Raw genomic sequence first — 16,506 nt, forward strand, 5'->3', positions numbered from 1 at the left:
TCCACCATAGGCTCTGAGAATGTTCTGGAAAAGTTTGCAAACACAAGTCGCTCTTTGTCTAAAAGGGGAAGAAATAATCCAGAAACAAAACTCCAACTGCCAAGATAGCAATAGTTCTGGTAAAGTCTGTCACGTGAACACACCCCGAGTCTCCTGAACACCAGCTCTGGGGTACTCTGAGAGGCTGGTGTGCCTCAGGCAGAGGTCTGGCCAAGGAGAGTGCTCTAGAGGCCAGCAGAAGAATAAACACAGCCACGGCACACCATAGCCTGGGCCCAGGGGTTCATGGGTAAAGGTCTGCATTAAGCTACCATCCTACCCCCACAGGGAGCCCCTGGCAGAAGTGGGCTGTTGTCTGCAGAGTGGTGACTGAGCCTTGGCTAGACACAGGGGTCCGGTCTCAGAACTGCTGCAGAACCATCTTGCGTTTCAGGTCACGGCTGAATTTGTTGATCCTGAAGAGTTCGCTGTCGTAGAAGGCGGAGAGGTTGTGGATATTGATCTGCCTGGCCTGGAGGAGGAAGGACATCAGAGCCATTAGCAGGGTTAGGGTTAGCCCTCGTCTCTGAAAGGACTGAGCTCCAAACCGGAGGTATGCGGACTAGGTTGCTGGGACCCATCTCCGTGTGCTTATCTCTAGCTGATTTAGCTATTACCTGATGCACACCAAAGATTGGCACAAGCTCCCCAGAGCAACAAGCCCCGCCCCGCCCTGTTCTTGAATACCTTGTCCACCAGGTCCTTCTCAGGTATTTCAATGGTGTCCTGCTGGGCCCCAAAGCGGTTTCGTTGATACGTCACCTGCTCAGCCACCAACTGCTTCAGTATGAAGAGCAGTAGCTCATTGTTATCTCGCCGGAATGAGAGGTACCGGGCAAAAGTCTGCAGGGAGAGGTCAGAGGTCAGAAGCCAGCTCATTTGCCAGTCATGTCAGGCCACTTTCATGGCTTGAGCCACCAGGGCAGGGGCCCCCTTCCATATCTAGGCCCAGGCTAGAGTCTTCTAGTCTCTAAAACAGGCCTCAGCCACCCACCTTGCGCATGCCACGCATGACGCTGAACTTCTGGGTATCAATGAAGCTCTCCAGCATCACGCGGATGGCCATGTTGACATCATCTTCCATGACATAGTCTCGCAGGTGCATGCGCGCATGGGCCTCGGCCATGCGGATCATGGACTCGATGTGGCGCACTGTGATGGGGATGCTGCCCGTTGCCTGCAGAGAACAATTGGGGCCTTCCTCAGGAGGAGAGGGACAGGAGGGACCAGAGGCAAACAGGCAGCTAGAGCCAAGGTGCCTAGTGGAGCAGCAAGCACAGCTGAACTCAGCTCCAATGCCAGGTGCAAAAACAGGCTGGTGTGGCCGCCACTAGCACACTGCCTATTCTGACCGTAGCTAGGTGTATCCCCCTGGTCTGTGACACCTGCATCCAGCTTACACGGAGCATTACATGACCCAGAACAATGAGAGAGAAGCCAAGCTGAACGTGCTGAAGATGGGAGGTTTACATGGAAAAGGCAAAAACAAAACCCTCGAACAAAAACTCTAGCTCGTTTCTTGGTTAGCTCCGGTGATAGCCAGTGGCCTTGGTACCAATACTGGGAACCCAAACCAGCTCAGACTCATGTTGATTTGGCCAAGGTTTATGTTAATACAGAGCTTCGCAATCAGACTATGACCCTCTTGCACACAGCTAAAGTTCATCTGTAACCCAATGGTTAAGATATGGGAGGCCTCTTTCTTTTTCCAGTGCTGGGGATAGAACCGGTGTGCTGTCCACACAAAGCAGGCACTCACCACCACAGAGCAGCGCCAAGCCCCAGGGGTTCTTCCTTAATACTGCCTGTTCTCACCCGACCCTGTGCCTGTGCCCTCCTAGCTCACCATGGACTCCTTCCTCAGGTCGCTGTACATCCTGGCCACTTTGTCCTGGTCCATCTGGTTGAGCTTTGGGTGGACCCTCTCTTTGGCATAGATGACATACTTCTTCAGGACCTCCTGAGGCAGGGGCTCCACGCCGTATGTGTTGGGCAGGGCTGGCTCCGTGGTGCCACCGTTGGTCAGCCCTTCGTCCTTCTTGTTGCTGGGGTGGTGTCTGACATGGCTGCCAACCACAAAACGGGCCAGCATCTCATCCTAAGACATTGAGACAAGGGGTGAGGGGTGCCATAAGGGTGGGGACAGAAAGACAGGAAAAGCTACACATCATGGAATGAAATGACTGTCACACTTGACTGAGGCTAGCCAGGCTCATGGGCACGGAGGGCATTGATAGGCTTAGTGGGGACAAAAAACACTTGTGCCTGGAGCACAATCCCATTCACCCAGGAGCTGAGACAGGACTTGAAAACTAAAGCCAAGCAAAAACAAAAAAGTAATGGAAAAGTAACAAGCTAAGGGAAAAAACAGGGTAATGGAACCAAGGAGAATCCAGTGGCCAAGAAGCCTCTCAGCACAGGGTTAAGCTAAGAGGCATCTGGTGTGGGGGAGGGGCCTTCAGGGGAAGGAGCACATTTAAAGCTCTGTGAGGGACAGCAGGCACATGGGTTCATTAATACGAAGGTAGCAGCTGCAGAGCTGGCTGGGGCAGTGTGGGGCAGCTACCCCCTGCTCAGCAGGTGCAGGGAGGGTGGATGTGGAACACATGCAGGGCACAAAGCAGAGCTTCTGTGGGTCACCGTGAAGAACAGGTGGCCATGCAAATTACTCTTCTAACTGGCAGGCAAATAAGTGACCAGCCTAGACAACAGCAGTCCCTGGGGTCAGAGGGCAGAGCTAGAGGAAGAGATACAGGATACGGTACAGTCTGTGACCAGATTAGGTAGGCAGCCAGGGAGGGGCCGGGGAAGCCAAAAGAGGTCAGGATGACACTTGGATATGAGGCCATGTCCACACAGTGCCAACTCCATGTCCACCCAGCACACCGCACAGCCCAAGCTTCAGGAAATGGCCCAGAACCTACAGGTGTCACGAGGGATATATGGGGATGTACCTGAACTGGGTCAACAGTGTCTCTCACCACGCACAGGACATCAAAGCGGGATATGATGGGCTCTGTGAGGTCTACATTCTCTGAGAAGGTCAGTGAAGGGTCGTAGCGGCCCCCTGAGAGATGAGGAGGCAAGGTCTCAGGTCACTCATCCACTGCTCCAAGCTTTGGAAGCTTCTCCAGAACCAGGGTGCCTCCCAGGGCAGAGGTGGGGAAAAGAGTAAGGGATTGGAGACACTATGCCCGATTCCGTTAGAACCAGAGCTGCTCCAAAGCCAAGCCGCATACTGACCAGAGGAAGGTGAGTGGGCTCCTGGGTGCTATTGGCTGGGCCTAGGTGTAGCCTCAGACCCATCTGACAAAGGATCAAAGCACCCAAAGATGGTATAAGGAAGAGATGGTACCCCGAGTTCCCAAGCCCTCCTGTCCCCATCTGGTAGGACATGTGGGATGGGGGCTGTGTCTGCTGCTACCCTCAGGCCTGTACTCTGCATCCTACAGCAGGCATACCTATGGGGTTGGCAGCGGCGATGACGGTGCAGCGGGCCTGCAGTGAGGTGACAATGCCGGCCTTGGAGATGGAGATGCTCTGCTGTTCCATGGCCTCGTGGATGCTGGTCCTGTCCTGGTCATTCATCTGCACAAGACAGGGCATCACAGGAGGCCTCACCACTCTCTAATAAAGCCTTCCCACCATCAAGAGCTTAGCCCCAGAGCCTATTGGCCCAGAGCCCCACCTTGTCAAACTCATCAATGAGACACACGCCACGGTCGGCCAGAACCAGGGCTCCGGCCTCTAAGGTCCACTCTCTGCTGACAGGATGCCGCTGAACGTACGCGGTGAGGCCCACGGCAGACGCGCCCTGGCCAGTGGTGAAGATGGCACGGCTAGACACTTTCTCGATGTATTTGAGGAACTGCGACTTTGCTGTGCCAGGATCCCCACACAAGAGCACATTGATGTCACCTCGAACCTTGTGTTTCCCACCTGCAGGAGCCAGAAACGGAGAGAGATTGAAGACATGTGTGCAGGCAGGAAGGAGGGCCAAAGGACAGGACAGATCCCTCCATTTCAAACCTGCTCCTCAGCAAAGCAGGCGGTACCCAAGCCCCAGGATCCTAGTAAGCTGAGTCCAGAGGAATATGCTATGGAGCTTTGGGACACAAACCAAACAGCACTTATCATGAAACCCTGAGTATGCCCTGTGCACCTGAGAGGGTGGTGAGGTCACAGCCCCTAGACCACGGCCAAGCAGGAGAGACCTCCCATCAGAGTGGGCCAGGGTGAGCAGAGTCCACGCTCACTACAGGCTGTAACTTTAACTACAGGTCCGCACAGTAAGTCTTATGTTTAAAACAAATACTCTATAATCCACTGAGGGAGAGTCTGCAAGAGGGGCTCACCTGGGTTCTTGGGCTCCCCTCCGAACAGAGCCAGAGCCAGGCCTCTCTTGATGTCTTCATGCCCGTAGATGGAGGGTGCGATGCTGGCAAAGATCTGAGGAATAGAGAGACCCATAGACTGGAACCTAGCAGGCAGGTGGGCCATTTAAGTCCCTGCCCTGGTTTCTCTCAATGACTACCACCACAGCACGAAAAGCCAAACAGACCCTTTCCTCCCCAAGCTGCTTTTGGTCATGGTCTTGGTATAGAAACCATATATATAGCCACAACTAAAACTTGTCTGAGAGGCTCAAAGCAGCAAGACTGGCCATGACTGACGGCTACAACACCGGGGCAGAGGGCAGTCCTGAGAGTGCATTCCCAGAAGCACGCGCTGGAGACTGAGTTTCCAGTGCATCTGTATTAGAAGAATCTTTAAGAGGTAATCAGGCCAGCAGGGCTCAGCGCGTGTGCAGTGGGCTCTAGTCAACAGGAGCCGAGCCTCTGCCCTTCCGATGCATGGAATCTTCTGTCATGTCATGAAGCCCCTTGCCCCAGGTGACTCTTCACCCTGGACTTCCAGACTCCAGACAGAGTTGGGGCTGCTGTCCCCGATACCAGCTTACGATCTCCCTGGAGGGAGTAGAGCCTGCTGCCACTAAGGCCCACACGATGAGAACCAGCCTAAAGATTCCCGGTGTAGCCTCGCCCAGCCACCTACCTTCTCTCCGATCTGCTGATCCTTGGACAGGCTGGTAATCATCTTCACGTCCTCATCAGTTAGCTCGCCCACAGCAACTTTGTTGTCCTTCTTGGCCACATGGTTGGCCAAGATGACAGTGGCAAAGACTGGAAAGCCATTGGCGGTGTTGAGGGAGCCGTCATAGTTGTTGTGGTAAATGCCAGTAAGCTCCTGGGAGGGAGTGGTCACATGTCATAGGGTGCAACCTGGGGGCCTGAGCCAAGGTGAGGCCCACATCCATCTTGCTTTCTCCTCCACCCCAAGCTCCCTATGCTACAGATAAGATGAGCAAACCAGCAAGCGCAAAAAACACGAGCTTTGTCCCGCTGTGCTTTTACATGCTGTGGGGGCAGGGGGGAGGGGAGAGAAGGGATATGCACTGAAGACCTGACCTAACTGCAAAGCGTTAATGAGGTCATTAAATTAAGGGTGTGCCCTTGGGAGGGGACATCCGACCCTGACACACCTCCCTGCTCCCAGCTCTCTGCTTTTTGGGCTCTGTGAGGAGAGCAGCCACACTTCCTGCCCAACTCACATTCTTGCCATAATGCACTGTGCAGCTGCATCCACAGCCACAGGCCCAAAGACCATGGACTAAACCTCTGACACTGACCCAAGATAAACCTCTCCTCCTCTACTGTCACAGCAAAACCGAGTCACGCCCGACATTCAACCAGCAGGAAGAAGAAAGCTCTCCTCCTGACCGAGGAGCTGGTGCTGGCTGAGCTCCCCCATGGACATGGAACCCACGCCCACTGGCCACAGAAGATCCCACCAGGTCCTGGCATTCACTCACTATCTCGTCTCCTGGCTTGCAGCTGTCCACCAGGTCAGCAAGGAGAATGGCGTCCTTGGAGCGGGGCAGCCGGCCGGCTGCCACCTTGCCGGGACTCTCCTGGATGCGGATGCGCTGGTAGTTCTGATAGATAGTCTGCAGGGGACAAAGAGGACCGCGGTTCCTACCCGGCTGACTGTTCTCCTCAAAGCACAGCTCTCCTGCATGCTCTGACCTCACTGCAGTCCCCAAAGGGTAAGTAGGCCGAGAGACCCACAGAGACCAAAGGGCAGGCCAACCGGGGCCCAGCAAGTCTCTTCACCTGCCACCATCCCTGGGCAGTGTCTTCCTCCTCCTGGGCCCCAGCCTCTATTCTACACCCTAGAGCCTGGATTCACCCATGTCCACACCCTAGCCAATCGTAAGTAGTGTGATCCTTGGCAGAAGAGGATGCGGAACTTTAAGGATGACCTTGTGAGGATCAAGCTGGGCCCTGTGTATGAGGCAGCAACAGCAGCACCCACGAACAGCAAAGCAGGACCACAGGGTGGAGCTGGGCCATGTGCCGCAGCATCCCACTAGTTTATTTACTGTTCAGAAAAGAGACACCATGTTACAGTGTGGGCTGCCAGTGGCGCCTATGGCCTATTCACAGAAGGCACTGTCTCTTCAGTCCACGTGTGAGAGACGATGGAGCCTTGTGGGAGGCCTTAGGTCACAGAGGTATGCCCTTGAAAGGATATTGGCTAGTCTCTTGTTCTCTTTTGTGTCTGATGTGATGTTAACAGCTTGCTGTACCACCCACCATCACTGCAACACAGCCTCTAAGCCATGGGGTCAACTGACCTCAAACTCGACTCTAAAACCAAACTGGAAGTCACCCTGTAACCAAACCAGAGGGTGTAGTTATAGGAACCCAGAGCTGACTGACCCACAAGACATAGTGGCTTTTAGCACAGTGTCAGATCATGGTGCTACGTAGAGGCGACCTTCATTCCCATTGTATTATGGTGTGTCTCTGTATATCTGACTGTTAATCACCCAACCAAACAGCAATGAGCTAAATGCTAACAGATTCTGGCACTGTCAATGCTATTGAGGAATCTCCTGTCTCAGTGTTGTGTAAAAATTGCTCCCAAATTATCTCTAACTGGTTAATAAAGAAGCTGAAGAGTCTACGACTGGGTAAAGAAGACAGTAGGCGGGACTTCCGCTCCCTGTCTGGGAGTCCCAAGTAGATAGGGATTTGAGGGGAATGGATGCGGGAAGGTAGCTGGCCATGAGGACAAAGATGGAGGCAGGAGTGGTGAGGAAACAGGACACACGGCTGAGAAGTAGGCCAGGCTAGCATAGTCAGGTTAGAATAGATGAAAATATGCCCAGACTTTAATTAAAGCTTATCAATAAATTTAACAGGTTTTTGTTTCATTATTTGAGAGCTGTAGAGGGTGTAGAAAAAAATGTAATTCAACAAAGTTAGGTGGATGTCATAAATTTGGGGCCATCCAGGGCTACATAGTAAGCCCTTGTCTCAGAAACATACAATCACATCTATATGTTTTCCTGATCTTCAGGACACTGCTGCGTGGGTGACCACACAGCAAAACCTTCAGACACCCCTTTTTTCCACGAGGAGAGAACTATAGATGCTGCCTCCCAGAATGTACTCAAGACTAAGACCCAAGTCACTCTGGGTAGCCAGCAAGGCCTGCATACACTTGACTCCACTTGCTAATCCCCCCATAGTACATACAGCTCAGTGTCCTGGGGGCAGAGTCCAAGCTTGTGACACGGCTGTAGGGTTGGGGGGCTGCGAAGGATGGAGGGAGGCACAGCTAAGTGCAGCCTTGGAGCTGGGTCACCCAGGTAAAGCAGACCTGGGCGTGAACACTGTCACAGGCAACTTCCTGGTCAGGCAGCTCCAAACTAGACAGCTTAGAACTATCCACAGCTAAGAGTGCTAAGATTTCCTGGAGCCTGGTTGTAGACTTTGAACTTTTTCAAACCCACTTTATTTGGAGTTCTTTAATGTTTATACCTTCCTCCCCACCCAAACAAAAACATGTTTACATCCACTACACTGGGCAGAAAGGGGGAGCCAGCTGCAGGTGAAGACAAGAACAAAGATGCACATGCCGTTCCCAGGACCTCAGAGTCCAGAGGTACAGGAGTCTCCCCAAGCAGGGCCCTGCAGGATCCAAGGTGGTTATAACCCTGGAGACACCCACAAAAGGCACCAGGAGCCAGTCAGGCCCTGTCAACAAGTCAACGGATGGTCCAGATGCCCACGTGATGGGCAAGTAGACGCTCTATTGTCTATTGGGCCCTGTTTGTCCGTATCTTTAGAGACCACAAATGTGCACTCGCCAAATAGGATCACCCAGTTTCAAATATACTGAACTCCTAAAGCCACGGGGCCAATCTGGTTCATTCGGCCATGTCCAACCGCCTTAAGCCCTTGTGGCCCTGGACATGGGTTAGGCTTTGCATACTAAGGACAGCGTAGACAGGTCTGGGTTACTCACCTCCTCCATGTTGATCTCAAAGGGCCCAGTTGACTGGCACTCAGGGCAGGAGCCAGGCTTCACTTCCTGGTTTTGAGACTGGCAGAAAGGCCCCAGTATAAAGTTGCACTTGCTGCAGTTATACTTGACCATGCTGAGCTGGGGCAGGACTCCGGTGCAGCTGGTCACCACGCCGCTGGTACGGATCAGCTGGTTCAGGTGCAGCTGCCTGGGTGTGGGAGGTCGCAAGCACATCAGAGCCCACAGGGTCCCTCCCGCCCCACTCTCTGCATGAGGACCGCTCTCTCTCCCCCCATGCTCACCTCAGTGAACGCAGCTCCTCCACCAGAGGCAGGTGGGAGATCCGCACATGAATGTGGTTGGTGATGCGGTCGTATTTAGGGTACATGGCCAGCACCACCTCCAGGGCAGCTTCATCAAAGATCTGCAGCAGCTCAGCCGGTGCCTCAGGCAGGAAGTATGCCAGCACATGTTCCCGGGCTGCCAGGTCTTCATAATTCACCACCAAGCTCTCACGGTTCTCTAAAGAGGATGGTGGGTGGGCCAATGACATAGCCAGGTGCCACAGAGGTGGCTAACATCTTAGAACCCTGCTAGCCAAAGGTTCTCTACCCAAACCAAACCTGAGTGGGCCAGAACCCCCAGCTTGCACCCGAGGCCCACTATCTGTGGCTATGCAACAGAAGTCCAAGTGGTAATATTACCAGCACGCAACCAGCATGTCACTAGGAGGAACAGAGCCAAGGCTGGAAAGGTGGCTCAGAGGTTAAGAGCACTGATCACTCTTCCAGAGGTCCTGAGTTCAATTCCTAGCAACCACATGGTGGCTCACAACCATCTATAATGAGATCTGGTGCCCTCTTCTGGCATGCAAGTGTACATGCAGGTAGAACACTATACACATAATAATAAATATTAAAAAAAAAAAAGAAAAAAAAAAGAGGAACAGAGCCCTCAGGCTACAAAGTGGAGTGCCACAGTGTCATAGGGAAAAAAGCCTACAAAAGAACTGCAGACAGTATTGGAAGGGCTACCACAGCCCCAAGCTTTAAAGCCAATACTGTCACATAGAAAGGCTACCACTTTTGGGTCAAAATTGTAACACACAGGTTGGGGAGAGACTCAGTGGCAGAGTACTTACTTCCGAATGTATGTGCTAGACCCTGGGGCTCAACCTAATTCTATAAAAACAAACAAACAAACAAACAAAACACCGCAGGGTAGTAATACATTTTAAGCACGTCCCCAAACAGTCCAACTCTGCTGCAGATGTAGGAGACCTTGGGTTCCTCTGAGAGGATGCCTCAGGTTCAGTCCGTGTCCCCAAATGCTCCTGTTCGTTATGTGTTTAGTGTGGTACAGCAGACCCAGCAGGAGCAGCCTCCACGGCTCAGTGCTAAGACTGAACCAGGACCTGAGCCAAGACAAGTGCTGAACCCCTGTGCTCCACCCCGGCCTACCAGGACCATTACCTTTGCACATATCACTGATGCGCTCCTTGAAGACATTGTGGCCATGGCTGTCCACGTGGGTGCGCAGGAAGTTCTTGAAGCGGTGGTGGATCTCCAGCCTGGGCCCCGCCATGCTCACCCACTCACGCACGGAGTGGCCCTTGAGGTCCTCCAGGTTCTCAATGCTCTCGATCATCTCCTCGTCTTCTTCGCCATCCTCTGTGGCACGCTCTACCTGGCGGCGCTTACGGGCAGGCCGCTCCTCATCTTCCTCGTCGCTGTCTTGGATAGCAAGGCACCCCCCCTGTGAGGAAGCCTCTCCCGCAGCCTCGGCAGAACACTTGCCTGCCACCCATGCCTTCCCCACTTCCCCAGGCTCTGGAGGTCCAAGTGGCCCCTTTGGGACGCCCACCACACATACCATACAGCAGCCCCCGGCGCATGCGGCCCAGGCCTCTGCCAGCCTCCCGGTCCCGCTGCCTCATGGCCCGCTCGGCTGCCTCCCTCTGACTGGCCGTCAGCTCCTCCACATCCTCATCATCCAGGGCCAGTCCCTCTGCCTCGTAGACGTCAAGTTCAGGAATGGGACGGTAGTCTCTGCAAGAGGCCAACAAGTGACAAGGAGTCCGAAACTGCCCACCTAGAAATAAGATCTGCTCCTCAGGTTTACAAGGCCCCAGCTGGACAGCTGTAAACAGAAAGCTGAGAGTTTAAAGGACATTTTAGGAACTCAAGGAGACACAAGCCCCCAGGATGGAAAGGGGGTCCATCTGTGTGCATGAGGTGCACAGCCATGTGAGTCTGGTCAGGAGAGCAAGTACCACACCACAGCGCCACCTACTGGTGGTATATGATGGACAAGGCCATTGCTAAGCAGTCCCTTTGCAAAGGCACGAGCCAACCTGGTAATGATGTCATTTTACAATCTCCAATTGGCACCATTTTCATCAGAAAACTAGAAAGCATGTAACTGCCACAGCCAGGAAGAAACTGGGGACTCAAGACACAGGACAGAAACTAGGAAAACGTAATATGCAACAGAATATGCTCTTTGGATAACAAATGTGGGGAAATCTCTAGAGTTCTTATCACCTCAGTGGAAACAGAAGGTACTGACTGGCTAGCCAAGCCTGCTCTCAACAGCTGGAACACATATGGGGCTAGAGATAGCTCAGTGGTTAAGAACACAGACTGTCCTTCCCCTCCTCCCCCCAGACAGGGTCTCCCTGTGTAGCCATGAGAGTCTTGGAATCACTCTGTAGACCAGGCCTTCCTGCCGTCTCTCTCGAGCACACTGGGATTAAAGATGCCTGTCACTGTGCCTAGCTCAGAAACAGCTCTTGCAGAGGACAGAGGTGGATTCCCAGCATCCAAACTGGCACCCGTACTTTCATACGCACATACCCAGATACACCCACAAACATAAAATAACTTTTTAAGTTGAAAAAAAAATATTTTTAAAGAAGTCATCTTTGTCAGGTGTAGTAGTGTGCACCTCACTCCCAGGACCCAGGAGGCAGGTAGTCAGGCAGATCTGAGAGTCTGAGGCCAGTCAAGGCTACATAGTGAGAACTAAACCTTAAAAATCAATACCAGTATGAGAACAGGGTAGGAGAAGACACATGGGTGAGAAGAATTAAGTTAAAATTAAAATTACTACTAAGGATATTCAGAAGAAAATCAACAATTACTTTTAAGAGTCAGAAAAAATAGAATAGAATTCTAATAAAGGAGTTAGGGATAAAATCCCAGGGTGACCACTGGATACACCTGCCCACACAGTAAGTCATCACTTAACCTAAAACAGACAGGAGCCAGGCACAGTGGCACACACCTATAATCTCAGCTCTCAAGAGAGGCAGAAGCAAGAGGATCTCCATAAGTTCAAAGCCAGCCTGGTCTACAAAGTGAGTTCAGGATAGCCAAAGCTACACAGAGAAACCCTGTCTTGAAAAACCAAACCAAACAAGCAGCCAAACAAGCAAACAACACACAAAAAACAGACAAGAGTCTCTGACAGGTGCCACAGCATGGATGAGTCTTGATATCACACCAATGGATTTGAGCTGTACCACATGACCCACAGAGGTCAGATTCCAGAGAATGACAGCCAAATGATGGAAGGGGAGTCAGTGCTTATGCGGAAAAGAAATTCAGCTTTGAGACGATAAAAAGGTTCTGGAGATGGCCAGTGGTGATGGCCACACAATAATGCGTATGAATGCCATGGAGTCGCACACTAAAGACAGTGAAGACATTTTGTTGTGTATCTACAACTGAGGGGGCTGGGCTGGATAGAGGGCTCAGGAGGACCTGGGTTCCCAGCACTCATGTCAGGCAGCTCATAAACCAACCTGTAACTCCAGCTTCAGGCAGGGGATCTGACAGCTTCTGGCCTCTGCAGCCAGCACGGGCAGAAATGCAGACCCTCAACTATACACAATTATTTTTAAAGGGAGGGGTTAGGGAACGGGGCTCTAAAGAGAGCTGCTAACTTCCAATAAGAAAACAAGGAATTAGGGGGCTGGAGAGATGGCTCAGTGGTTAAGAGCACTGGCTGCTCTTCCAGAGAGCCGGGGTTCAATTCCCAGCACCCACATGGCAGCTCACAACTACTTGTAACTACAGTTCTAGGGGATCTGACACCCTCACAGACAGATATACATGCACATAATGTGCACACGTTATATCTACATACATACATATATGTGCATACCAATATACACAAAGTAAGAAAGAAATTGAAAAAAAAAAAAAAAAAAGAAAGGAAAACGAAAATGGAATGAGAGGAATCCAAGACCTTGACACCAGAAAGGCGTGAGAGAGCAGACCCCAGCGAGTGCAGGGGCTACACCTTCCCCTGCCACACTGGCTTCCTGGAAAGCTCACAGCCACTGGCTCAACCACTTGTTAGGTACTTGAAAGGAAATACTAACAGAGAGCCAGGCACAGCTTCCCTATGGTGCTGAGTCCCTGACAGAGTCCCTGCATCTCAGGGCCGCCTCCTCTTTGAGGGGGCAATTTTATAGCAGCAGCACCAAGAGGCAAATGCAGTCCAATGGCTAAAGCTCTTTCCTCAGTGTGACCCAGGAGCTGGCACCTCCCAGGGAAACAGTTCTCTCTTCTTCTGGGTAACTGGTAAGGCTACCACTTTCTCTGGTCAAAACAAGTTCACAACACCAAATCAGGTAAAAGTCCAGAATTTAGTGGTTTCTGAGAAAAATACATCCTGACCCTTAAAGGACTCCAGTCACCGGAAACACTCGGTGAGATTCTAATCAGTCTAGAGCAAGACAAACAAACCAAGCAATCTAGACCTCAGCAAATTAAAAAGGTTTGTGCTTGAAAAGACACATCTGGACAGACAGGACGGCTCAATGGCTAAAGGCCTGACACCAAACCGGATCTGAATTCAACCCCAGACCCAATAGTGAAAAGAAAAAAGCCAACTCCAGCAACTTGTCCTCTGGCCTCCACACACATGCCATGACAGGAGCAGCCATACACAAACACACAATGAATAATGTAATGAAATTAAAAAAAAAAAAAAAAAAAAAAAAAAAAAAAAAGAGGGGCTGAAGAGATGGCTCAGTGTTTAAGAGTACTGGCTGCTCTTGCAGAGGACCTGTGTTCAGTTCTCAGCACCCAACGGCAGCTCACAACCATGTTAACTAGTCGGGCAGTGGTGGTGCATGCCTTTAATCCCAGCACTTGGGAGGCAGATGCAGGCAGATCACTGTGAGTTCAAGGCCAGCCTGGTCTACAAAGGGAATCCAGGACAGTCAAACCTACTCAGAGAGACCCTGTCTCGAAATACAAAACAAAAACACAACTATGTTACCTCCAGTTTTAGGGGGTCTGACGCCCTCTTCTGGTCTCTGCAGGAATAAGCATGCATGTGGTAAAAACAATCAATACATTAAAAACTGAACTTTGAAAACAATGTGCAGAGTGAAATGGTGGCACAAAAAGACAAAACACCGTATAATTCCAGTTCTGGTAAAAGATCAGGGCTGGGAGGGCTGAGGAGATGCAGAGTAGATAGTTGGTAGCCAGTGGTGGGGCGGGGAGCTATGACCAACAGACAGGAGGGACCGCAGTGGGGTGACAGAAATGCTCAGAAAGCTTGCACTGAATGTCCCTGTGCTGTACTCTTTAAGGATAAGGCTTATAATATATAAATTATCCTTTCTCCACACAAACCCTAAGTCAGAAAGTCCTCAGGCATCCCCAAGGTTCTCTCACTTTAAACAAGAGGTATAAAAGCCAGGCGGCAGTGGTGGTGCACACCCTTAATCCCAACACTCAGGAGGAGGATCCCAGCAGGAGGATCTCTGGGAGTTTGAATCCAGCCTGATCTACAGAGTCAAGACAGAGAAGGAGTCAGGCAGTGGTGGCGCACGCCTGCAATCCCAGCACTGGGGAGGCGGAGGAAGGTTGATCTCTGTGAGTTCGAGGCCAGCCTGGTCTACAAAGCAAGTCTAAGACAGCCATAGCTACAGAGAAGAACCCTGTCTGTTTCTCTGAGAGAAACACACACACACACACACACACACACACACACACACACACACACCCCACAGACAGAGAAGGAGGCAGCATAGGAGGGGCCTCAGGTGAGCAGCTCTCAGAAAAGCCCTTGACCCTGAGTCTAGGATGATCTGTACCAACTCCTCCCATACCCAGACTCACACTACATACCTAGCCCAGCAGTGTTTAAAGCCAAGAACTGAGTAGTGCACAAAGTCCTTGGCAGTCCCTGAGATGGCTCACACCCCACAAATATCCCTTATGAACAAAAGGAGGGTGCCACGAGGCTCCTAGGTGCTCACGTAACTGGTACCAGACCACAGCTGCAATTGCTGTAAGGCTGAAGTATGGATCTACCTACCAGCAAAGCCTCCCCCCTGCTCATCCTCAGTTACCTTCTGTGTATCTGCTCTCAAACCCGGCACATTTCTGACCCCAAGCCTGATGCAGGCCGGGTGCAAGTTTGCTGACTGAACCCATCTTTCTGAGCTGGCACCTCCCCTCGCCCAGGGTTCTTCAGATCAGACTCTGGGGTCCCCCTCTTCTGAGCAGGGGTCTGCCTGGGCCTTCGGGTCTAGTCTGAGCTGTACACAGTGAGCTAAATGGATCTTCATAGTGGCTGGTGAACACCCGCCCTGCCCCCAACCAAGCCACATTTAAAGTCACCAGGTTCATACACTCATGGGTCCCCAAGGCTGGGCCACCAGACACAAGGGTCCTGCTAAGCACCTAACCACAGCCCAGACTTAAAATACCTCTCCATGCCGTCACCGATGAGTTCCTCTCCATCCTCTTCTTCCTCAACGGGGCCCTCGGTGCCCAGCAGCCCCTCAGACTCATCCTCAAATGGGGGCAGGTCTCTGCCAGGGCTGGAGGTCAGGGCATCAACACGTCTGGAGCTGCGGCCTGGGCTGGAGGTGAGAGGGTCGCTGACTCGTCGCCGCTGCCGGGCAGGGCTAGACGCTGCAGAGAAAGACTCAGAAGATTCCTGCAAGAGAGGCTGCCATCAGACACCAGAGGGACACACAGGCTGACTGTTTACCATGGGGCCTTCCCGTCTACCAGGCATTGTTCTCAAGGACATGGAAGCCTTTGAGCCCTCTCCTCACATACCAGGTGAAAAACCACAAGGGGCTATGCAGTTTCCTTTAAGCCCTCTGTCATCTATTTACACATCCCACAGACCCCAGCCCCGACAATATGCTGGGTGCTGGAACAAGACATGAGTATTAAGACTCATCAAGAAGCCAGGCGTGGTGGGGCACACCTTTAATCTCAGCAGGCGGATCGCTGTGAGCCTGATCTACAAAGCAAACAGCCAAGGCTACACAGAGAAACCCTGTCTGGGGGGGGGGGGGGAACGGACTCACCAAGGAACACTATTCTAGAACTGAATGGTGTAACGAACAGCTTTAACCTTTAATGAGAGCGATGAGAACGCTAAAACTAACAGTAAAGAAACCGGGCTTTGATGGCACAGGCATGTAATCCGGAATACACAGAGGTTGAGGCCTGAAGATCGCCAAGTTCAAGGTTAACTCACACGACAGAGTGAGTTCAAAACTAGCCTGGGTTATTTAGTAAGCCTCTTTCTCTTTCTTTCCAATACACTGGCCGTCCTGGAACTCACTCTGTAGCTCAGGCTGACCTCGAACTCATAGATCCGCCTGCCTCTACGTCCCCCGTGCTGGAATTAAAGGCGTGCGCCACACTGTCCGGCTGTAAAACTTTCTCAGGAGGGTCTGGTGCATGCAGCTACGTGGTAGCGCGCTCTCCCTACGTGCACGAGGTTCTGGATTCCATTTCCTGCCCCCTCACTATAAAAAGTGCGTGGAGACCTGGGGCCTAGGGTCACAGAGATGACCCGTGCCGGACTGGAACAGGTAGCCAGGCACTCAGGCCTGCCAGTGGAGGGAAATACCCAGCAAAGCAAACCAAGATCGCTGAACACCGCCCGCCCGGAATCAGCCCGCTCCTCACCGCCATCCCGGCGACAGTTCCACCGCACCAGCAGCCACCGGTTTTCGCGCGAAAACCGGATCACGTGACCCGCTCCTTTCCCGGGAAGCGCCCGGGGAAAGCAGACGTCACGACGTACGCGTCAATCTCG

The 16,506-nt window shown here is 52.2% G+C and overlaps 1 protein-coding gene across 1 annotated transcript; it reads right to left on the reverse strand.

Moving 5' to 3' along the window:
- Positions 1–393: 393 nt before the first annotated feature.
- On the reverse strand, positions 394–16,506 carry Mcm2 (minichromosome maintenance complex component 2). The gene is made up of 16 exons (XM_051154892.1): positions 16,377–16,506; positions 15,152–15,384; positions 10,288–10,463; positions 9,888–10,148; positions 8,718–8,937; positions 8,416–8,623; positions 5,912–6,046; positions 5,095–5,286; positions 4,395–4,488; positions 3,728–3,978; positions 3,501–3,627; positions 2,994–3,106; positions 1,886–2,137; positions 1,034–1,216; positions 727–882; positions 394–511 (listed from the first exon to the last, which is right to left on the reverse strand). The coding sequence occupies exons 1-16, from the start codon at positions 16,380–16,382 to the stop codon at positions 401–403; spliced, it is 2,718 nt and encodes a 905-aa protein (XP_051010849.1). The 5' UTR covers positions 16,383–16,506; the 3' UTR covers positions 394–400.

This window comes from Acomys russatus, chromosome 13 (genome assembly GCF_903995435.1).
Source record: "Acomys russatus chromosome 13, mAcoRus1.1, whole genome shotgun sequence".
Classification (NCBI taxonomy): domain Eukaryota; kingdom Metazoa; phylum Chordata; class Mammalia; order Rodentia; family Muridae; genus Acomys; species Acomys russatus.